General features: G+C 50.8%; 1 protein-coding gene across 1 annotated transcript in view; it reads right to left on the bottom strand.

The window, feature by feature from the left end:
* Positions 1-10,556, bottom strand: part of PRKG1 (protein kinase cGMP-dependent 1) — a 358,167-nt gene extending 347,611 nt beyond the window's left edge. Inside the window, exon 1 of the mRNA XM_033066125.2 lies at positions 8,928-10,556. Coding sequence (XP_032922016.1) covers positions 8,928-9,193 — 266 coding nt within the window. The 5' untranslated portion in view covers positions 9,194-10,556. The remainder of the gene's footprint in view (positions 1-8,927) is intronic.
* Between the last annotated feature and the right edge of the window lie 13,911 nt (positions 10,557-24,467).

The raw sequence follows: 24,467 nt of genomic DNA, 5'->3' as shown, positions 1-24,467 counted from the left end.
GTTGCCACGAGCATTCTTCTATCAAAAGATAAAACACTTTGAAATTCTTCCTTTTTAAAGTGGTTATTTTAATGTCATGGAGGGGAGGGAAAAATTTCAATCCAGCTTCAAGTCCCTCTGCCCCAGCAGGGCTGAGAAATGTGGGGAAGAAGATTTAAAATGCCAGGGTTTCTGCAGGGGAGACCAACTGCTCGGGTCTGTGCTTCCCAAAAGGCATTGCAGCCTTTTCCCTGGATGGGACATGTGATAATAAACCTGCAGATCAAAGTGAGAAACTGCTCCTGGCAGGGAGAGCCCAGCCCTGCATTATGGGATGAAAGGGAAGGCAGAGATTTCACCCTTTACTTGACACAGATTTCATAAAGTAGCATGAAAATCAATGGTGGGGGAGAAAAAAAATCCACACACAACCACCACCTTTTATGCCTCTTTCATTTTAGTATTTTATTTTTTAAAATACTGAACAGTTCCTTTTCTGAACTACAGAGAAGAGAGAAATAAAGTAGCCAAGGAGTGGCTGCTGTCTATTGGTAAAATACACTCTCAGTGTCATTCCATGGAAATTTTCCCTCTAAGGGCTGATTTGGAGATTTTTTTTTCCCCTGCTTCCATGCAGGCTGAAATGGCATCAGAAATGCCCCCCCCCAGGCACTGGGTAAACATCAAATGCAAAAAAAGCAGAATTCCCTGACTGGTTTGGGTGGGCTGGCAGATGGGAAGAAAAATCATCTTGGAGATACCCCTTGTGCTGCCAAATTTTCCCAAATAAAGCAACTTCCTGGTGTTTTTCCCACCTTCCCAGAGAGCTCCTTCCCAGCTTCTCTCCATTCTGCCTTTCCAAACCTTCAGAACCTTTCTGTATTTTTACAAGCACAGATTTATTTTCTTTTGAATGTCAAAAAAAAAAAAAAAAAAAAAGCCAGGGGCTGGACCAAGAGGGGACACTGGGTGTATTTATTCCTTCCAACTTCCTGATTTTTTTTTAAGATACATTTTTAGGAAGTGTAGCAAACTCCCCAGGTGTCTCTCCCTGCATCTTTCCCTGCTCCACAGTCACTTCTGAGATTCCTTACAAACAGCCAAGCTGGAAGCCACCTTTGGGAGGCATCTTTAAGGGACTGCTTCCTGCTATTCCCACCAATTCCAGGCCTTAAAGGTTGAATTTTGGCTTAAAAATTTCAAGCACCATGTTGAGCCACTCAGAGGATTTGGGTGGAGTTCCATGGGGTCTCAAGGAATTAATCTCAGTTATCCTTCCCACTTCCACACACCACAGGAAAAATAACACAGAGCACAGCTCCTCAGAAACTGAAGGATCAAAGAGTTTTAAAAAGTTCAATATTGGCAATACAGTGCAGATACATAAATAGAAAGTGGAATTCTGAGCTTTAGGATCTGATTCCTTACTACAAACAGCTCAATAGAATTTCATTTTTTTAAAAGCAGAACTTTTATACTAACTGGTCACTTAAAATCCTGGTGGTGAATTTCACTTGGGAGGATTTTATAGAAACTCCCAAGAAGGAGTAAAATGCAAATGAAAACAACTCAAAATTCCCATCCAGCTGTGCTTGCTGCAATCAATCAATCAATCAATCAATCAATCAACCACAGCCTCCTTTAGTGCAGACTTTGTGCCAGAAACCCCAAATATTAAGATATTTCTCCTGAACCTGCTTCCCATCTGCACAGTTTCCTTCTGGGTATTTTATATTAAATAATTCTTTGTTTTCTCCCCCCTTAGCTGCTGTTTGAGGAGTTGGATGTTTTCACCCCATTTTACACCTTAAAATGTCTCAAAACCAGGAATCACCAAGAAAATCCCTGCCAAATCCATTTACACTCCTTTGAGTCAAACAGAAGAGAACTGATCCCATTATGGGAGAGCTTTTCCCCCTTTCCTGTAGCAATTTCCACATTGCTCAGACTCAGCCCCCAACATGAATTAAATCCAAAAACTGGATTTTAAATTCAAAATTATCTCAATCATTTATCCTTGTGGATCCCCAGGATCATCCCAGCTCCTGCTGCCCCCCGTGGGCCTGAGCTCAGCCTCCCTCCCTCCCTCCTTTTTTAGCATCTTCTTCCTCATTTGTGACTGCAGGGTTTTATTAGTAATGGAACAAAAATGCTCCGAGAACACCCATGAGCAGGACACAGAAAAAAATCTGTTTGAACAAAAAGCAATCCTCATCTTTTCCACTCAGGAGGTCATGGCAGAGGGGAAAGCTTTTCAGGAAGCCCCTTGCCAAGCTCTGTCAGAGATTTTCCAGGACCTGCAGCAACTCCACAACCAAGAGGAAACCTTGGGAAGGCTTTTCTCTGTAGTTTCGCATTAGGAAAGAGGCACCCAGAGTTTTATTTTAGTCCTTTTTGTCCCATTTTACTCTGATAAGACTTCACCTCTCAGGGGGATTTTTCACTGGAGAATTACCTTTTCCATCACGAGGGATGATTCTGACAAAAATGGCAAAACAATTCTGACAAAAGTGACCCAAAAATTCTGACGAAAAGGATATGAAAATTCTCACGAAAAGGATATGAAAATTCTGACGAAAAGGATATGAAAATTCTGACAAAATTATTTTTAAAAATCTGACAGAAATTATAAAATTATAAAAATTATAAAAATTATAAAAACTATAAAAATTATAAAAATTATAAAAAGAGGCAAAATGAAGAGTGAGTGAGGCCAAGCAGTTTCACACCACCTCATCCACATGCCACTTCTAAAAACACGGCAGCAAGAGGGACACAGGACGCTTTTTCTGCTCCAGACCAAGAGATCTCCACAAGCTGCTGCAGAAAAACAACACAATCCCAACTCCCAGCTTTTTGTGTTTTTATAAATCCACTCACAGCAAATATCCAGGGGGAAAAAGCAGTTTCTGGTGAAAAGCCTGGGAGCACAGCTGAGGTTTAGAGCCTACATGTAACCAGGTTTTCAGGGATTGGGAAGCAGAGCTCCAGGCAGAGGGAAGGTGGGGGACATGGAGAACTGGCAGCTGCCCTGAAATCTCTGGGCCTGTGGTTTTGTGCCCCAAGGGAGGCTCCAAAAAGCTCCCTTGACTTGAGGCATTTAAAAATAGGCCGAAGGAAGAATTTGGGATGACGCCGCTGGGACGGAGCCTGCGTCAGCCGGGGATGGGCACTGCCTCACTCCCTGCCCAGCCCGACCCTTCCTGCTGCTGCTGAGGGCAGCCTTGGGATGTGCGTGCCCTTCCTCGGGGCAGACCTCAGAAACACCCAGCAAAGACAAAGTTTTCATCCCAAACCACGCAGAAAAACTACAATCCTGCCAGCCTGCCCTTCCTTTCTTCATCGGGACCAGGGATCATGTTGAATAATCGATTTGGTTTTTTAATTTCACGTGTTTACATATAAATTAATCATTTTTATTTTTTTTTTTAATTTCAGATGTTTGTATATAAATTAATACCTGTTTGGTACTATTTTTGGAGGAGGTAGAAGGGCAAGCTGAGTTTAGCTGCTCCTGCTGTGCTGCCCTGGCAGTGATGAGGATGCTGTGCCCATGAGGAAGCACCGAAGGGATGGAAAAGATGGATTGGGTGACCAGGGCTGCTGGTGACAGACAGACAGACGGACGCCAGGCTGTACCCAGTGGAAAGGCACCATTTGATGCCCTTTGGGAGCCAAATTTCCCCCCATCCTGGCTCGGTTTTCAAGTCTCCTGTAAACCAAAGGGAAGCGATGCCCAGGGAAAGGGGGAGCAGTGAGTTCAGCCCATTAAAAATTAAAAGACAGGAAATTATTTCCATTGATTAACCATAAATGTTTGCTTCTCTCCCTTTCTAAAACCCTCCTGTGCTTATTTGTCTGACCTTGGACTTCTCCAGAGGCTGATGTCATACCTCTCCCTGCAGTGACAACCCCCTTGTCTCTCCCATCTTCACTCAATACTGCTTCATGCCACAAGTTGCTCCATCCAAATGAGCAGAGAGGACCAAGCCAAGAGTCCATCTCCCACTTCCATCACTCTCTTTGGAATATTTTCCAGCTCTCCCCAAAGTTAGACAACTCTGTCAAACTTCCCTCAGTATTTCCCTCCCTTGGAGCAGCCATGCACTCTCAACACAACAAGCAATGAGAACAGTGTTAATTCCTCCTTTGCCAATATAATTCCAGCTAATAAAATCCTTCTGATCTTTGGTGGGGATCACCCAGGGATGAAGCATCCAAGGAATTTGCTGTTTCAGCACATCAGCAGCGGATGGGACTGGATTGAGGACGGGTAAATGAGGAAGAGAGGTGTTTTTAGAGTCGTAATTAATGGCAAAATCACTGCTATCCTTCCTCTGAGCTTTGCAAAGCGATGCTGACCCTTACAGAGAGAAACAGCAGACTCAGATCCAGCAAAAGCTCCCTGTTTGAACTATTTCAGACATAGCTGCTGAGTGGTGTCAAATATTTCACGAGTTTGTCTCCTTCGTCAGCTTAAAGGATGAAGTGTCACATAGTGGCCACAGGTCACACACTGGTCTTCCACCAGTGAAAAAAAAGAGGCAAAAGCTCCTTTTCCAGGCTGCCCAGACCCCCAGGGAGGGTGGTTCCAGGTAGTGGGGAAGCAGCTGGGTTGTTTTTCACGGGCAGGCTGAGCGCAGGATCGATATCGCTTTAGTGGCTGGCAGCTGATGAGATCATGGCTAAATTAACGCAGGCAGGCAGCTCAGTTCCCAGAAAGGGGCTGAGGGAGGAAGGACACTGCTCCAGGGAGGGGGAAGATCCCTCTTGCCACGCTCAGGGGGTTGGAGGCCATCAATAGAGCAGCTCCAGAGGTGGTGGAGATGTGAGACAAAAGTGTTATAGGGGGGAAAGTGATGGAGAATTGCAGGGCTGTGCAGGACACCTCTGCTTTAGCCTGGGGCAGCCCCAGTCCAGCTTTTAAGGTGACTTTGCCTTGAGTTTTTGGACTGGAGACCTCCCAGGCTGTCCAGGTTTATCCCAGGCATGGCTGGTCCTGGTCTGAGCAATACCCAAACCCCAGAGATGGATTGATCCTGCCACCACCACCAGCAAACACCAGCTTATCCCAAGTTCTGCTGTGTAAAGTCATGAGGATCCACTCCAACCCTCCATCCCCAGTACCACCCAAAGCCCTTCATCCTGAGTTTAAACACCTTGGGTGAACACCCCTCAGCAAAGTATCTCCCAACACCTCAGGGAAGGTGGAAGCAGGAGAAGCAAGGATTCATGCCTGATTTTATCTGGAAAACCACTTTCAGGAGGACTGGTCCGGGATTGGGAGGCTGAAACCACAATACACCCCAATACCTTGCCTTAAATGTTAGACCCCACTGCCATCTTGTGGCAAATGCTTCTTGAAATAAAGTTAAAAAGGGGGGGAAATCCATTAAAAAGTTGCAGAAAAAGTTAGGGAGTCAAGAAGGACAGGTAAATTACCGGGAACAAGGTGGGGAAAACTCATCTGTCTTAAGTGATGCTGAGGTTGAGTCTACAGCACCATGTCAGACTGAAACAGGCATGGAAAAACCCAGGGGTGGCACGGTCCAAGCTGGATTTGGGGAGTTGAGGATATAACCACACACAGGAATTGCCTGCAGGGCCAGGGCTTCAGCAAAGATTCAGTCACTATTCGAAAAATACTCTGGAGCTCCCGAAGTCATTTCATGGCACCCTGGTTTGAAGGAGGCTTCTCACCCCACATAAGCAGGATTTAGCTGGAATTAGACATTGCACCCCAGAATTAAGGCAGGAAGCTGCTGGAATTTCCAAGGAGGATTATTTGAAGGTGGGATTAGGGCTCAGGTCGATCACTCCCAGGGCACAGAGCACCCCTGGGTGCTGGGGAGCCACAGATGGGTGCAGGGCCAGGCAGGACTCATCCAGCTCTTAGTCCTGGCTTTGCCACACCTCAGCATTTACTTTTTGCATCATCGATCATCTGCAGTGCTTTTGCTTAGCAACTGGGCACCACTTTAGCAAAGTGGTTGCTGCATCATCCACGGATGGCTCCCACCCTGCCAGGAAAAACAGGGACAGACTGGTTTTCCTTCTGTGTGAGGGACTGGCAGGTGTTGGATCAGACAGCCCCGAGGCCTTGAGTGATCCGAAACACTCGCTGGCTGTGGGTAAAAGTGAATCAAAACTCACTGACCGTAAATAAATTAAGGAATCATTTACAAGAAGTGTGGCTCTGCTCTCAGCTCAAATCTCTGCTGGCAGGAATGGATCAAGGAACTACAGGGAGGAAGTATTTTGAAGACAGGCACAGAAAGCAGCTATTTTGAAAGAAAATCTAATTTTCAGATTGGATATAGATAGGTGGATAGCTCTATGCACCTGGCCAGCTATACAGTAATACTTTCTGCCGTTAAAATTTCTATTTTTGTGTTATCAGAAGGAACAACAGCATAAAAATACACTTCCAGACCAAAGGTAACACATCTTTCACCACCTTTCTGTTTACACATCCTTGTTCTTTGGCTCTCTGCAAGCCTCTCTGCACGTGACAGGGGTGCATCACAAAAGGCACAACATATTTAAACCAATTTCCATTCTCTGCTTTCAGCTGGGATTTATTCCTGTTTGAGTTCCTGTTATCCTGTAGTTTGCTGCTTTCAACTCCTTGACAGTTTTACACTCCTTGACAGTATATTACACACAACAAATGAATACAATTATATTGTCAATGACTACATCTTTATCTTCAGAGATGAAAAAGTGCTTGGAAGTTGATCCCAGGTAAAAAGGTTTCTGTTGGTGTGCAAGTGGAAACAAGCGGGCCGGAGCATCCTCTTGGTCTGGAAGTTGTCTGTGGGTTTTGGAAAAGAGGTGCTCCCCATCCTCAGCCTCCCAGGGAGCTGAAGAGCTGTGGGATGGAGAGCTGGGATGCTGCTGCTGGCGCTGGAGCACAGGCAGGAGGCTGTTGGAGGTGCATGAGCTCCCCCATAAATAAATCAGCCGAGTGCTGTCAGCAGTTCTGAGATGCCAGAGCCAGAGAAAGCCCCAGGGACACCGAGGGGAGCTGGCACCAGGCAGAGCCATTCCTGCCTCTGGCCCACATCAGGAGCAGGGAAAGCTGGTCATGCTCTTGGCACGGGCCTCTGCAGCACAGCCCTTTGCTCCCTGACCCCAGGACAGCACCCTGGAGCCACACCCAGGACCCAGACACTGCCCATTGAAAACACACCTTGATCTGGCCCATGGTGGGGAGGAATTTGGGACTAAAATGGGGGAGAAAGGGAGATTGTGGGTGCAGTGTGCTCAGCACACCATGGAGCCACCCGCCGCTCTCCCAGCAACGAGACGGGAGAAGAATTAAGCAGAATTAAAAGAAGAATTAAGAATTAAAACCCAAAAGCAATCCCAGACTGGCTTGGTTACCATTGTCATGGCTACCAGGAGCGAGGCTGAGGCATGGGGGAATGCCAGGGGACAGAGTTCCAGTCTGGAACTGCCTGCAGGCCTCACCGGGAGCTTTTCCTGCCCACTGAAACATCATCGGCAGATGATGGGAATGATACAGGATGGGGAAAACGATCTTCGCTGCATCACATGGACACAGCTTTTCCTGCAGCTGGCCTGCCAGCCCAAACTGGGAACAGCAAGGGAAAGCTTCAGGCCAGGACTAAACCTCGCTAGAGCCATGAGCAGGTTTAGCAACTTCTAAGTAAGTGATTACACAGGGTGGGGACACTGGGTGCCTCTCTCACCACGGGTGGCAGGTCACTGTCACCTTCCCTGTGCTAGATGAGGCTCAGGATGATCACTGCCTCCAAAAAAACCAACAGCAGAAGGAAAAGTTGGACGTGGTTTCTTCTTCCATCCACAACAGCTGGGCTCTGCCTTGGGCAGGGGGTGCAAAGGGATGTGCTGCCCCAGGGAAGGATGAGCGGACACGCTCAGCTCGCACTCACACACCTCCCTGGGCACAGCAGATTGCTTGGTTAAATCACCACAGGCAGGGAAAAGAACAATAATGAATAAAAAAACCCCAAAGCCAAGTTCTCCTCCTTTGAGCAACAGACTCATTAACAAGGGGCAGGGGACAGGTGAGGAGGAAGGGGCTAGAGTTTGGTCTGGGCACGTTTGGGGAGTGGGCTGAGGCAAGAGCTGTGGATTCTCACCCATGCACAGATCCCGTGGGGAATGGCTCTGCTTAAATAAATCGCTCCGTGCAAAGGACACCAGACTGTGCCTTGCTCTAGAAGCACCAGCCACAGCTTCTGTCCAAAAAGCAGGGTCATCACTGTGGTCACACACAACTCCTCCATCACATCAACCTCCCCAGCAGCCAGCACAGCACCATGCTCCTCCGTTTTCCCACATGTATGGAAGAAGGACAACCCCCGAGACCCTGGGTTGAGTGATGCAGACCCCGTGCTCCCCCAAAAAACCCTTTCTGTGGGTGCCTGGCAGCAGCACAGGGAAACAGAACCATGGAATCATTAATGTGGAAAAAGTCCTCCGGGATCAGCAAGTTCCACCGGGATAACAGGAGGCAAAGCACGGGTGGAGCAGCGTGGGCTCGTTTTTGAGGAGAATAGGGTGGGAAAGGGGAGCTGGGGCGAGGGGTAGCACCTGCCCCGGGAACGGGGCTGCCGGGGGTGCTGGCGGCTCTCGAGCAGCCACCGAACAACTTCCCGGCCCCGCCGCAAACTTTTCCCAGCGCCGGGGAGGCACCGCCGCCCCCCCGCGCTCCGGCCGAGCATCCCCCGGGAGCCGCAGGAGCCGCGGCGGGCAAGGGAAGAGCGAGGCGAGGGAGGGAGGGAGGGAGCTCCGAGCTGTCCGATCCCCCGCAGGGCTCCTTCCCGGCGGCTCGGAGCCGCTCCCCGCCCCGGGCACGCTCCGTGCCGGCGATCCCAGGCGGGGGGGACGCGATGTCCCGGCCACCCCGCTCGGGAACGGGGCTCGCGGGAGCGGGGAGAAAGGGGTGCCATCCCTACCTCTCGGCCTTGGTGAACTTGCGGAAAGCCTGGCGGAGGTCGTGGAAGGAGCGGTAGGTCTGCGGCTCGGCCGAGATGCCCTGCGCCCGGGTGGTGCGGGGCCCGATGTGCGGGCTGGGGGCCGGCAGCACGGACTGGCATTTGTGCAGCCGCCGCCGCAGCTCCTGGATCTCCTCGTCCTTCTCCCCCAGGCGCCGCTCCAGCTCCTTGATCCGCTCCTCCTTCAGCAGCAACAGCTTGGTGAAGTCCCCTTCCAGCTCGGTCATTTTGGGGGCGCCGGGCCGGTCCCGCTCTCATGGAGCGGCTCCCGGGCAGGGGCAGGGGCGGGGGAGCGGCTGCGCCCGCCCCGGCTCAGAGCAGCGGCCCCGGCATCGCCCCGCCAGCGCCGAGCCGGCCGAGGGGCCAGCGAAAACCGCCCCGAAAACAGCGGCCAACAAGGGAAAAGGCGGCGGGGAAAAAGGACAAGAAAAGGGGAAAGAGCTCTTGTGCCACTCTGCGAGGCTGGGATCCTGGAAATAGCAACAATTACCATGTGATCGCAGGGTGACGCAGCTCCTTGTAACTGGAGCCGAAGACTTGGGATTCAAACAAGAACACTTCATAAATATTAAATTGCCTCCTGCTAATGAGCCACGTGGAGCCGCCCCCCGGCCCGCCCGGCCCGGCCCCCGGCAGCTCAGCATCCCTGGCAGCTCAGCATCCCCGGCAGCTCAGCATCCCATTCCTTCCCCCACGGGAGCTCAGCATCCCGGCCCGGCCCCCCCGAGAACTCAGCATCCCATTCCTCCCCGCCGGGAGCTCAGCATCCCATTCCTCCCGCCTCGGGAACTCAGCACCGCGGCTCTCCACCCCGGGAGCTCTGCCTCCCATCCCGCCCCGCCAAGGAGCTCAGCATGCCGCCTCTCTCCTCGCCCCACGTTCCAGGCTGTGTTACCCTCAGCACTCCCCTGTTGGTCCCTGCTGGGTATCCCCCTTGGCAGGGCACCTGGGCACCTTGCACGCCTCCCTCCATCCTTCCTTGCCCAGATTATCCCGTGTACCTCACGGCTGGGGCACCGCACATCCCACCCCTCTCGGGTACCTGCATCCCTCCCCATCCAGGACTCCACACCCTTCCCACCAGGATTCCTTGCTCCCTGCCCTCCAGGTCACCCCCCAGCACAGCCCCCACCCTCCTGTGGGACACGCAGCTTTCCAGCCACCCGGTATCCCTCATCCCGCTGTGCACGGACAGCCTGCACCCCATGCCCTGAGGGAGCAGAGCCCGTCCCCAGGCACAGACATCGGGGCCCTGGTGCCACCTGCGCGGGGAAGCAGCCGGAGTGCTTTGCCAGCATGTCAGGGAGGGAGGAACTCATCCTTCCTGGACTTATTTGGAAGAGCCCATCACGCACATGAATTTTTAATGCCGGCTGGCAAAGGGCACCATAAGCTCCCCTATCACTTTTCCCTCCCAAACCACTCTTGTTTCCAAGGAGGGATTTCAGGAGCCCCTTGCTGAAGGGGAGGGGGTTTTTCCCAGCCCCCACAGCCAGGCCTTGGGCATTCAGGGCACCCAGGAACCGCTCAGGGTCCACATCCCAACCCATGGAATCTCGTGCCAAGCCTTTAGGGACAGACTCCCTGGTCTGCAAGGAGAGGGCAAAGCAACTGAGCTGGAGGACAAGGCTGTAGCGATGGAGTATTAAATTAAGGGTTGAAAAATCAATTAGCAGCGTCTCTGTGTTTTAAGGAGGTGGGGGGTGTTTGCGTGTTGTTGCACTCTTGTGTCTGTGCCTCCAGCCTTTCACGTGTGGCTGGAAAACCCCGGGCTCGGAGCTGTCCCGTCCTCAGACTGGAAGCATCCCTGCGGCCGAGGGGTCAGGCAGTCCTGGGGGGAGGGGGAGCTAATTAACAATTATTAAATGAGTGCATTGGGCTTTATTAGCAGGCAGAGAGCGCCACCTCGTGGGCGGCACGACAGAGCAGGGCCAAGATTTGGGACAGCCCGGCCCTTCCAGGGAGCTCGGGAACGGAGAGGGGATGCTCGAACAGCCCTGGGATCTCCCCCGCTCCGCTCTCCGGGAGCTGCGCCGGGATCCCCACACGCTCCCATCGGGACAAAGTGTCCGGGAGCGGAAGGCAGGGGCTACCCGTGTCCGGTCCTGGCTGTGTCACAGAGGGGCTGGCGGTGCCCGGGCCCATTGTGACCCGGGTGCCTCGCGGTGCCGTGGGGCCATTGTGACACGATGTGACAATGAGACGCGCCGTGGTGGCGCAGGGCCCGTGTGGCACTGCGGCTCCCGGGGCCGCTTAGGGAGCATGCCGTGCTGTGCCCTCCAGCAGCGCAGGGCACCGCGCTCCGGAGGCTGCAGCTCCCCGGGATAGCTGCCAGAGGGTTCCCCATGGACAAGGGCAAGCTCGGCCCTCAGCCGTCCGAGAGGCACCTGCTGAAGGATGTGGCTGCAGGGACCGGCGGGGATGAGGTGGACAGCGGCCCGATGCAGCCGGCCCTATCCCACACCCCCCGCGTCTCTTTCTCCTCTCGCCTCCAAGTGCGGCACACCCCGAGCCCGGCCCCGCCCGACCGTGGGGACAGGTCCTCACGGCATCCCCGGCTCCAGCAGGGCGCCGGGAGCCAGCCCAGCTCCGGCAGGCCGCAGCGGGGCCCGGGGCCGCGCTCCGGCGTGTGCAGCCCGGGCCCGCTGCCGCCGCCCGCCAACGCCGCGGCCCGCGGGCAGTGCCGCCGCCTGAGGAGCTGCGCCGCCTGCTCGGGCCGGGCCTCGCTGGACACCTCCCTGGCACTGCCCTCCGCACCCCACACCCCCGCCTCGACAGAGCCAGCACCCGTCCTGATTGACCAGTCCACCCAGACAGAGCCCCCGACACCGGCGCGCTGCGGGGCCGGTGAGAGCGTGGATCGAGGCACCCAGACCGAGAGCCCGGTCCGGGAGCGGCGCGATCCGTGTGTCCCGGCGCTCATGGATCAGGGGACGCAGACAGAGCTGGCGGTGCTGCTCCCCAGCACGGCCCCTGCCGCCCCGCGAGCCCCGGAGCCGCCGGGCCGCCGGCAGCGCTTCTCCCTGTTCCACAGGCTGCTCCGGGCGTGCCGCGGCTCCTTCAGCCGGGCACAGCCCGAGCAGCTCGAGAGCAAACGGCCGCAGCCTCCCCCGAGAGCGCCGCCGCCATTCGCGCCAGGGATCGGGGTTTTGATGGTGCTCCAGGAACCCGCCGAGGGCGCCGAGTGGTATCCGTTCTCCTGGCCGTGGCTCGTTGAGACCAGTCTGTGACTCGCCACAGACCGCAAATAAAGAATTCCCAGCCTAACAGTACTGCTCTGGGGCTGGTCTGTTGGGTCCATCCTGTCGGAATGGTTGGCAGGCTCCAAAGAACCGCCTGGGAAGCACGTGGAGGAATACGGAGAGCTCTTAGGTGGGACTGACACTGCCTCGGGTCACACCAGAACGGTGGTGACTGACCCCCGAGAGTCACAACTGGAGAACACCAGGACCGAAATCATTGGCAAGACAGAGAAAATTCCAGCCCAAAACGGAAATAACATTTCCTTTTAGCCAAAGGAAGAAAAAAGTCATCAGACCATGTGGGGGTTGCTCCCCTCAGGCTCAAATGCAGCTGGCTCCTGAGGAGGGATCTCTTGTCTCCTCTAAACCTAGCACCATGGGACCTCTAAACCTGTCCCAGGGACAGGAACTTAGCCTGGAAGGCAATTCTGGATTCCTCTTTTCAAAGTGCCTTGAATGAGTAGCAGAAAAGCATCACTAAGTGAGAATGAATGTCTGCCAAAGCAGCTGGATGGAGAAAGAGAAAAGCCCAGGGTGGAAAACACCTGGATGGGGCACGTGTGACCTCAGGTAGAGACAGGAAATGCAGGAACCACCCTCAATCCTCACCTGGGCCTTCTGGTGCCTCCCCTTGGCCTCAGGAGGAGGAAAACGAGGATCCCTCACACCTGGCTGGGAATAAAGCAGAGCAGCTTCAGCTGGCTTTGAGGAGGATGAACGTGGACAAATCCCTTGGGGATGGAAACCTTCCCACATAGGTGTCGAGCACAGTTACTCATCCTGGCATGTTTTGCAATTAAGGTTTTAATGAAGCTTTTAATTAAGTTAAGTAAATACTGATGGTTGAAGACACCCAGGTCTTGGAGTCAAGGAATAGCTGGAGCTGTAGCTGCTTCTTCCACCCTGGAGAGTTCATGGTAGAGTGATAACTCCCTAAAATCTATTTTTAAGGCAAATTAAGATTTTGGAGGTGAGGTGTTTTAAACCTCTTTAGTAGGGAAGGAAGAAAAAGTCTCTTATCAATACAGTTCCTTATTTTCTATTTGTGTTTTTAATTATGGACTTGAGAACCTTTTCTCCACAGAGAGGAGCAGCTTTAGGTAGTTTGTTCATTTTAAAGGCTGAATGATTGTTTCCTGGTGTGTTTTCATTACTTCTGAGATGCTTCAAAGCTTCATTTTGGGATTTTTATTTTCTTTGGGCAAGTTCTCAGGGTTTTCTTGGTCCTTTGTGTGTGTGCAGGGCAGAGGGTTGGTTATTATTTGTCATCATTGATTTTACAGGCTATATTTTTCCCAGGAGAATATTAATTTGTGTAGAAACAAAATTGGGGTGAAGAGTTTATTAACCTAGGGATAAAAATACTCCCCTGGGAATGAGACAGAATGAGATTGTATTATTTATTTTAAAATTTCAGCTTCATAACCATCATGTTCATCACGTTTTTTATGTGATAGAGGAACCCTTTTCTCAAAATGTGATCATCTGTGGCAGTTTTGTGTTCTCTTATCAATGAAATTCTTTATTTTCTGTTTATAGATGTAATTATGGATGTGAGAGTCCTCTATCTATTTAAATACAAAGGCTTGTGGCCCTTCTGCCAGGACAGCCAGTCAGGAAAGGAGGATCCGCTTTTCTTGACACCTGAGGCAGTTCCAAATCCCTAGGGACACTCATGTTGGCCAAGCTGCTGCCATTCCCAAACCTCTGGCCTTCCTAAATGAGAGAAGCAGAGGAATCTCCATCAAGCAGCAGCCACCTGACTGCTCCAAAATTCAGGTTTTGTCCTACAGTTTTGCATGCAGCAGAAGAAGGATGTGACTTTCCCCAAAGAGGTTTGTAAAAACCAGCCGAGCACTTCTTTCATTGGAACTGTGCAATTCCATGGTTTTACCCCAGGAGCACCACTTTTGGTTTGAGTTTTGTTGCAGCTCCAGGGGCCAGCAGCACAGAGAAGACACTCCAAGGATGCTGTGAGTTAAGGATAATTATGTATTTTCTGTGAATTAAACCACCAGCTACGCCCTCAGCCGCAAACTCTGAGTGTCTTTCTAGCCCTCACCATGTAACTGGACCCCAACTGGAGATACTGGGCTGTGACTCGCTTTTGAGAAGAGTTTTTACTAAAAGGAAATCCAGTCTCTGGAGCAGAGAACAGCAGAAGCAGGTCCCAAGCTGCCTCCCCACCCTGGCACTCTGGAGTTGGAGTGCAGCACACGGTCATTCTTAATATCCTGGCTGCTTGGGAGGCACAGAAGGGAAAACACACTCGGTATAACATGCTCGGTAATCTACTTTGGGTCTAGATTAAAGGCTACCTCGATATATTTTTAATATATAACGTGTAGCTGGCTCTAAGAACAGCTGGTGCCTCCATGAGCTCGCTGACAGCTCCGCGAGTCACCAAGGAGCGTCACCATTTCACAACCAGCAACTGCTGCAGCTTCAAGGTCAGCTCCTGGGAGGCCAAAATCGCAGAGCAAGAGGCTCTGGAATCCCGTGGGGTCACAGCCTCCCCCGTGTCCCCGCACCGAGCCGAAGTCACGCTCCACACCCTCCGGCCCTTCCCGGAGCTCCCCCAGCGCAGGGTCCGGGCTCAGCCCGAAGCAGCTGCGGCTTCGTCTGAAGATAAGCACGGAGATAAAACAGCCGGCAAGGAAGCGCCAGCACGGCCCTGAGCAGCCTCTGCGAGGAGACCGAGAGAGCCGGGAGCGGCAGGGAACAGCGGGATGAGGCTCCCGCAGCCCCACCGTGTCCCGCATCCCCGTCCCGGCTGCGAGCCTGCATCCCGCTCTCCTCCCCGGCTGGCGCACAGGCAGCGCCCCAGGGATGCCCAGGGCCAGCGGGAGGAGCGGCTGGAAGCAGAGGGACAGGGACACTGCGCTCCCCCGAGGCACAGGACAGCGACATCCCGCTCCTCCCTGTGCCCACCAGGAGAGCCCGGCCAGCAGGCTGAGCCCAGGCGGGGAAAGCAGGGGAATTTGGGGTCTCGCACCCCGTGGATCAAGAGGCACAAAGGGCGGTCCCGGCGCTGACCCGAGCGGCGCCCCCGAGGCTGAGCTCCGGACAGTCCCGTTTTTCAGGGATAAACCCGCCCCAGCCCTCCCCGGCATTAACACCGCGCTGTTATTCAGGGTCGGCCACAGTTATTGGTGAGGATGCGATGGTTGGAGCCCGGGCAGCTCCTACAAGTGCTGGAAAGCTCTTTGCAGCCCCCTCATTCTCATATCCAAATCTGTTATCTCATCTCGTGGTTATTATATTTCATATCCAAATCTGTTACTTCATCTCGTGTTATCTCAGCACCAAAACTGTCAGTGTCACAATCATAAACAATTTCACAAAATATGGCCAAGGATAAAGCTGATAAAGAGAAAGGTGACAGTGGGAGAAAACAATACAATATGGAGAAATCATTTGGCACAGTGACCCATAATCCTATGGATTTGCTTTCTTTCTATGTCTTATTTTGTCTAGGCTATAAAATTTTTTTCATGATAGAATCATAGGATATCCTGACCTGGAATGGACCCACAAGGATCACCAAATTCACTGGACAGCCCCAAGAATCACACCACGTGTCTTTGGACAGAGTGCTGTCCAAATTCTTGTTGAATTCTGTCAGACTGGTGTTGTGAGGAGCCTGTTCCTGTGCCCAACCACCCTCTGGGTGAAAATCCTTGTTCTAATACCCAACCTAAACTTCCCCTGATACAACTTCAGGCCATTCCCTTGGGTCCTGTCGCTGGTCACCACAGAGGAGAGATCACTGCCCCTCCTTTCATTTAGTGCATGATTTTAGCTGTAAAGCCTGCCTAATGAGACCCAGGGAGTTTATCCAAGGAAAGGGCACGATCCCATCCATAAGGAAGGGGTCACAGAATGTCCTGAAGGATTGAGCCCCTCCCTTCCCACGACTCCAACAGAGGGTGAACGTCCCCAGCCACGCTCAGCACTTTGAGAGGAGGTGAAACACAAAGTGCTGCTGGGAATGATCCCTCAGCTTGGGCCAGAGCTCGTTCTGCTGGCTCCTCCATTACAAGGCACTATAGAAAACAGTTTACAGCCAGCAGATATGTAAAATATGCCAGCTATTGAACCCAGGAAGGCTCAGCGCCTGCATTTCTCATCCCAGCTCGCTCTGCAAGCCCGAAGCACGCAGACATGACTCAGGCTGGGGCCGTAATTATCCTGCTGGAAGCCGTGCCAGCTCTCCCTTGGTGTAACTTTAACAGAGTACCAAAGGTGATGCTGGATTTTTATAAAATCAATACCCTGCCTTTTACTCCACCTCTGCAACCCCCACCATTCTCTCTTTCAAACTCACTTTTGCAAGCCAAGAGCCTCTGCAGCAGCAGCAGAGTGGACTCGAGGTTGCAGCCCTGTGTGAGTTGGAGGAGCTGGTGGAAGGCAGTAATCCCCATCGTGTTAAAAAAGAAAATATTCAGTATTTGTGACTTACTTCAATAGTGGCAGAAGTCTGAAACTATTTTTTTCCCCAGCCTCTTAACATCAGCTGAAGTTTCATGGCAGCTTCCAAAGGTATGGAGCTGCTTTATGGGCACAGAAGATTTCAGTGGGAGGTCATTTTAAGGCCACAAAAAGGAAGGATTAATTCTGTGCTGTTACCTTCTTCAGCGATCATTTTAGTCCCTATTTCACTGGGTAATTTAATAAACTGTGTCATCTCCTCAGTGTCTACTTTACTAACAGATATGAGCCTTTTCACCACAGAGCAACTCCCTAAATGGGAACAATGGTATTTATATTTAAAAAAATCACCCTTCCAATCCCTTTGGAGATGATGCCATGGAGCAGCCAGCATGCTGAGCTCCTTCTGAACTTGGCACAGCACTTCTTGCTGCCTGACACCTTCAGGGAGTTGGGTTGGGGCATGAGCAGTGTGAGAATGTCTGTGCTGTGTGTCCTGCACACCCTGCAGCTACTGAAGTGAGCAAGAAATCCAGTGCTCCTTTGGATCACAGAAAGCTCCGGGTGAGGCTGCTCAGGCATTTCCATAGAATCCCATGAATGGTTTGGATTGGAAGGGAAACCTTAAAGATCACCCAGTTCTAACCCCACTGCCCCTGGGGAAACTGGGATGAATTCACTCTCTGCTATGAATTATAATGCATCAAACCTTCCAGCACAATGACACTGGAGGTGCAGTAAGTCAGAGGAAATTATTCCAATCACCCAAATCTAGGACTTTTTGCTTGTGAAATTTCATGATTTCACAGAACCCCTCCGCTCTGGAGCCAGGCTGGGAGAGCTGGGGGTGTTCCCCTAGAGAAGAGAAGGCTCCAGGGAGAGCTCAGAGCCCTTCCAGAGCCTAAAGGGGCTCCAGGAGAGCTGGAGAGGAATTTGGGACAAGGGATGGAGGGACAGGACACAGGGAATGGCTTCACTGTCAGAGGGCAGGGATGGATGGGATATTGGGAAGGAATTGTTCCCTGGCAGGGTGGGCAGGCCCTGGCACAGGGTGCCCAGAGCAGCTGTGGGTGCCCCTGGATCCCTGGAAGTGTCCAAAGGTTGGATGGGGCTTGGAGCAGCCTGGGACAGTGGAAGGTGTCCCTGACATGGCAGGGAAGGAGCTTTAAGGTTCCTTCCAACTCAAACCATTCTAGGACTATGTTAAATACCGTGATATCCCACATTAAATGTTTTTCTTGCAGCAGTAAGCTGGAAATATTTCCTTCTATCCTCCCCTTTCTTTTTGGCATTTTTTCTCACTGCTACTTATGACAGTGCTCTGGAAATGGTCCCACAGCTTCAACTTCTTCCCCTATTAATATAAATTAAAATAATCCTCCCAATGTCGCAAGCAGGATGTAATTTTCCTTAAGGAAAATGAAGAAGCTAAAAATATTCCTTTGGCTACAAGGGTATCGTCACATCCATGCTGTCACCACAACTGCTCCACAGCATCAGAGGCTGGTGGGAAAAAAAAGCCCCTTCAGCAACTCCCAGGATAGCAGGGATTTCATACTGGTTTTATCCAGCCCAATCTCTCAGATTCCATTGGCATGTTTTAGATAAATATTATTAATTTTCCCTTTTGGAGGCACTTCCACAACTGGACACTCCAACCACGGACTGCAAAGAGTTTTCTTTTCAATAAAGAAGGGAAAAAAAATAAACCACACAAATGGGACCTGTTGGGGCTGCAAAAATCCAGCATCCAAATTTAGACACTCTCAACATCTATGCCTGAATTCCTGCTGGTTTTTTTTCCCCCTCTCTGCTATCCCAGAAGAATTTCCCTCTCTGCATTTGTGGTTCTTAAGGCTGTATCCTCCCTCCCACTCAGCACGGGGTGATTTTTGAAAAATGGTGAATATGAACAAAAACTGAGAGTTTTGTCATAAATCCATTTAAAAACAAACAAACAAACAAACAGAAAACAACCACTGTCTGCCAGACTTGTAAACAGATGATTACCTGTAAATATTTCCTTTTTTGTCATATCCCATCACTTGATCTTATTACAAATCTAGGCAAAGGTTTTTCTGAACTGTCTCTATATTTTTTAAATGTGCAATTACTATACAATTTTTATTATATGCTTTATTATTATAAATATATATATGCATATATATACACACACACACATTTTAAAAATATATATTAAAAAGTTAGGCAGTTGTAAATCAATAATAAGAATGGTTCCACCTTTCAGGAAAACTCATCCCCCAGAGCATTTCTCCTCAGTGGAACAAAGCCCTGCCACCCCCTCTGCCCCTGATGGCAGCGGTGGCAGGGGGTGACATCCAGCAGCACAGCACAGCTGTGGCAGCCACCTGGCCAGCCACAAATCCATTCAGCCTCCCACTGGCTATTCCCAGACAGAAATGATCCTGGAAAATGCTCAGCATCTCATCCGTGACCGATCTCAAAAGCTTCCTGCTCCTCGCTGTCGTGTCCGGTGCCAAAATTGGGTGACAACTGATGGTTATCTTGGGAAGGCCGTGCCACTACAGGCTGCTCCTCCTCAGCACCCTCCAAATTCCCTTTGGATCAGCTCCAAGAGCAGCCTGGCTGTGGCTGGGGATGTTTGGGGCAGTAGGATTTGAGGTCAAGCCCATTTTTCTGTCCTCGTGTCCTGCCTTCGGATGCAGAGCTTGGAGGTGCCGACACAACCTCCAGCAAGAAACTCTTGACATGACAAAAGTGGCTCTGGAAAATCAGGAGGGTGACAAAGCAGTTGGAAAAGGCCCATGGAAAAGGCCCCCATTCCAGTTGAGCAGGAGTAATTGTGAGTGTGAGCTGGGCCCAGGCCGGGAGCGGCTCCATGGGATGGATCTGTACGGGAATGTGAGCCCTGGGTGACGGCCTCCCGGCACAGCTGTGAACTCCAGGGAGATTTTTCCCACAAGTGGCTCTTGCCCTGCGCTGTTCTGACCTGAAGATCCCCTCAGCTTCACTCCAGATTCCTGAAGTGGCAGCGCGTGCGCTCGCTCTGCCCTGGCATCTCCCAGCAATCCCAGCAGGCTCCCGCTGGGAGCACTGGGAAGGGTCTGGGAGCGCCAGGGCTGTCCCCGAGGATGGGGATCCCCCACTGCTCAGGGCTGCTCTTGCAGGGCCCTTTTCACCCATCAGCCAGGCTATTTTTAAACCCCATTCCTCGCTGTGCTGCTGCAGCCCGACTCCTGCACAACCCAGCCATTAACTCTGTTATTTTGGTTGTTATTCCTTTATTCCTTGGCTCACATCCTGCTTTTCTAGGACACCACATGAACTCTAACTGCTTCACAGGGACAGAGAATATTTGGCTTTCCAAGCCTGCCCAGTGCCCTGGGACATCCCCATCACGTGCTGGTCTGTGAAGCCTCCTCAACTTTTACATCTTTGTATCAATATTTAGGTGTTGGAGCTGAACTGTTTATTTCATTTTCTTCCAGCAAAGCTTGCACCCTCCGAGAACATCCTGTAGCTTCCCAGCCTTTATTTGGATTTCCACAGCATTTTAACAACAATAATGTAATTTCCCAGCAGAGCCGTTAACGTCAGGCTCCATGAGAAATGAATATACTGAATATCAATGTTCTTTTCCTCTTCGGTTTCGCCTCGTTTGGCAGCTATTTTTACCTCGATTCCCTCGAGGACTCTCTTCTTTCAAAGTGCATTTTTCAGTTTAAAATCCCAAGCAACATTCAGCTTCCGTGACTTTCGCTCTTGGAAGCTACAGAGCAGAGAAGCCATTCTGAGATGATCCTCAGCTCCTGCAAACTCTCCCAACACAGGTGTTCAGGTTTAGGTTCCTTAAAAATAGATTTTTCATAATTAAATTCTTTTTTAGTAAGGAATGACTGTTCTGCTCACCATGTGTTCGTACTGTCTTGGGGGGAGGAGAAATAATGAAAACCCCACAGACTTGCAAAAATACCATGAAAGTTACAGCTTAAAAGTTCAGTCAACATTAATTGTGGCAGTAAAGCTTGAAGTACTTCAGGTGAAAAATAATTAAATTCATCTCAGGAGGTACAAATCCATCAGGACTACACACAGTTGGGGAATGGTTTGGAGTTTTATTTTTAATCTAGGGAATATTTACAATGAAAAATTAAGAATTCTTGATGTTACTGAACTGTTACTGAAACCTCTTGCATATATAGAGTATGAAATTACTGCAAGCTGGCTTTAGAAGCAGGTTTGTCTGTCTTTGGGGGGGATTTCATTACTTTTTACCTGAAGTCAAAGCTGTATTTATGACCTTTTTTATACCTTCTGTCACAGCTGAGAGCACAGCACCGACACCAAGGGAGCATCTGCATAAGCCAGTGAGCAAAACCAACAAAACCAGCTGCCTTTCAGAAAAACCTAAATTAATATTTCTCCTCTGCTTGGTTTGTTCTGCCCTGGAGCATTTTCTGCATCACCTGCTCCCCATATTGGAGCCTGGGAACAGCCAGGTAAGCACGCTCTGCTCCCAGGAACCACCTTATCCATCAGCTAAGGGACAATTCCAACCACTTTGGAAAGGGAAAGGAGGGAGAGTTGCTCTTCAGAGTCCCTGTTTGCCACCTAGGTAAAGCTGTGTTGACGAAGAAAGGAAACACCAAGATGACAGAGCCAGCTGGAAGTTTTAGAGGCTTTGTTTTCCTGCCTTCCCAAGCTCATTCCTATAGGCAGAGCTGGTCCCAAAGCCTGATGTTCCTGGAAAAGCTGCTGGCAGCTCACCTGGAGGGGTTTTAAAAGCAATTTCCAACCTGGCTTCATGTCTGTGTGAGACATTTTTCCTATTCTAACTGGATTCTTGCCACTTTAAAGATATATTTTTTATTTTCCTCCAGCTTGAAAAGTTCTGTCACATCTGTCTCAGTTTGAAGCCTGGGAAACAACACTGGGTGCATCCACATCCAGCCTTTTCAAAGAGTTATTTAAGGAGTTATTTGAGCAATCCCACAGGTACCAATCATCCTCCTGGGGAATGCAGCGTCCCTGTCCAAAGGTCCAAAGCTTGGGCAGCAGGAATTCTCTGCCAAAGCTGGAGAAGCAGCTCTGGTTCATCTGTGACCTTCTCACACCAGATTTGGCTCCTACAGGTCATGAATGGGACAAAACCTTGAGTTTGCTCCATGCAAGTTGGCTCCTCTCCCCTCCAGAGGTCCCTTTGGATGCTCTCAGTTCTCAGTTTTCATGGACACCAACATTAGGAGAGGCCTGCCCAGTTCAGGCAGCCCCATCCCACTCCAAAATCCCTGGGATACTCTGATTGCTTTCTAGTCCAGCTGAATGTATTCCCACTTAAACCTCACTGCTTGATAAACTGCCAAAAAAATATGAGCTCCCAGGGAGGTTATTTATTTACAATTCAGAATTTATACATGCACCACACAGCATCTGAAGGGATATTTTTTCCTCCCAAACATACAAATCAGCAATTAAAATATTTGGAATGTGCCATTTCTAGCTAATGCCCAGGGCTGTGTGTTATCTCACAGTTGTAATTTGTTGCTGGGTGCTGGAGAGGCTTCAGCAATTTCCAGCTGTACAAAGTTTTGGGAGAAGTTTGGCTGCTTTCAAAGCAGGGGAAATAAAAGCAGAATATGACCTAAGTGCTGCTACAAGGTTTGCCAGGAAGGGTGGACATCTCCTTTGTGACAGCTCCAGCAGAAAACTGGGCTGGACCTGCCTGAGAAGCCACTTTCCCAGTGGGAAAATGTCACCTTGCCAGAGCTGGACCTCTCCTGAAGAAATGACAGAACATCAGGGCAAGTTGAGCCCAGGATGGTGGCACTGCTCATGGCAAGGGAGGGCAGAAAACCTTGGAGGGTGGATGGCATTTTTATGTAGCATAGTTTGTCCAGCAGGACCATCCCAAGCCATCCCATCTGCAGCAGGAATCTGATGTGATGGGAAGAGCAAGGATCACTCAGAAAGGAGAAGGTGCCTCCAACACCACCCACTCCAGAGCTTGTCTAAAAGACTGGGAAGGAATTCCTTCCTGGCACAGGGTGCCCAGAGAAGCTGTGGCTGCCCCTGGATCCCTGGCAGTGTCCAAGGCCAGGTTGGACAGGGCTTGGAGCAACCTGGGACAGTGGAAGGTGTCCCTGCCTATGGCAGGGGTGGCACTGGATGGGATTTAAGGTCCCTTCCCACCCAAACCCATCTGGGATTCTGCGCTGGAGTGGTGGTGTGAGTTTTTATTTAAAGACACACTGCTTTTACCAGACATGGAAACATTTGAAGGTTCAAGTCTGGCTATGGCTGAAAAGGGCTTGTTTAAAAACATTCACTCAAAATGAGTGTATTCCCCACCCCTCTCTCTGCAGCTCAGAGGACAGTGCTGCCAGAGCTCCTTTGAAGCAGCAAACTGCAACACCCCAAAAACTGCCAGAGTCCCAGATTAATTTAAAAAATAATAAAAATAAAATAAACACTTGAAAGGACAAAAGACACCCCTTACACCTATGTTGAAGTGACACAGGTCTGCTTAAACTACTATTTTTACTATTTTTCCATTCTTTTCTATTAAATATTGACTCTGCTTGTGGTTAGGAGTCACACATCCCAAACCAAACACCACTGCCCTGCATCACAGACCCTTTTTTGTTCATATTTGGCCTCTTGGGGGAAGATCCAGCTCCACCACCCACCTGAATTTAGGACAGCTTGGCAGGCCCCCTGAACTCCAAAGGTGGGATTTTGCTGGCTGGATCCAAACCCAAACCCTCAGGGAAGTTTATGTTCAGCCCAGGCAGAGGGGCCAAGCCTCATGATTTAAGGCTGAACTGCTTTTTGTAGCCTCCCAAAGGAGGAATGAGCCTCTGAGCTGGGGTCCAGCAAGGCCCCCTACCCCAAAACCCAGCTCTGCACCAGCCCCTGCCACGACAACCCTGACCCTTCCAGCTCAAGGCCACCCATGAGCAAACCCAAACCCAGCAAACAGACCACCCACCAACCCGCTGGGGAAAGGAGACAGGAAAAAGAGTGAGGTTCAGGGAAATATTTTAAGAAATCCAGCACCTGGCCAGCACTAATTTGGGTTCTGAGCACTTTGAGGCTGCTGGAGCAGAGGTGTGGAAGCCTCCTCCATGAGCTGTCTGTATTTAGGGGGGCAGTAGGGCACTTAGCACCCACTTTGGCACCTCTGCAGTTTGTGTAGGTGAGTAATTCTTCCTGTACCTATGAGCTGGAGGAGCTGGCCATCCTTTCCCAGCTCAGGACTTTCCCAGGAATGCCCAGCACCCACTGATAGTCTCTCAAGGCTCTTCAGGTCACAGGAGCCTTTTTAAATTCCTTTAGCAGTTTCCCATAGCCACTCTCCCACACTTCATCCCTGAGGTGAACTGGGACAGGCCACACATTCCTGATCTTCTCCACGGCACCTCTGCCTGAGCAAGAACAAAATTAACCCTGACTTGCTTTTCCTGACACAGGGAAAGTCAGGGACAGGGACTTCTGACAAGGGCATGGAGTGACAGGACAAGAAATGATTTTAGGTGACATAAGAGGGTAGGTTTATATCAGATATTGGGAAGGAATTGCTCCCTAGGAGGGTGAGGAGGTTCTGATACAGATTCTGACACAGCTCTGGCTGCCCCTGGGTCCCTGGAAGTGTCCAAGGCCAGGCTGGATGGGGCTGGGAGCAGCCTGGGAGAGTGAAAGGTGTCCCTGCCCGAGGCAGGAGGTGGCACTGGGTGAGCTTTAAGATCCTTTCCAACTCAACCCATTCTGTGATTCAATTTTTCTATGAATTCATAACCCAGGAACTTACAAAGCCCATTCAGGATATCAAAGCTGATCCCAGCCATTA

The sequence above is a fragment of the Catharus ustulatus genome, chromosome 8 (genome assembly GCF_009819885.2).
Source record: "Catharus ustulatus isolate bCatUst1 chromosome 8, bCatUst1.pri.v2, whole genome shotgun sequence".
Taxonomy (NCBI): Eukaryota; Metazoa; Chordata; class Aves; order Passeriformes; family Turdidae; genus Catharus; species Catharus ustulatus.
This window is presented reverse-complemented; position numbering and strand designations above follow the sequence as displayed.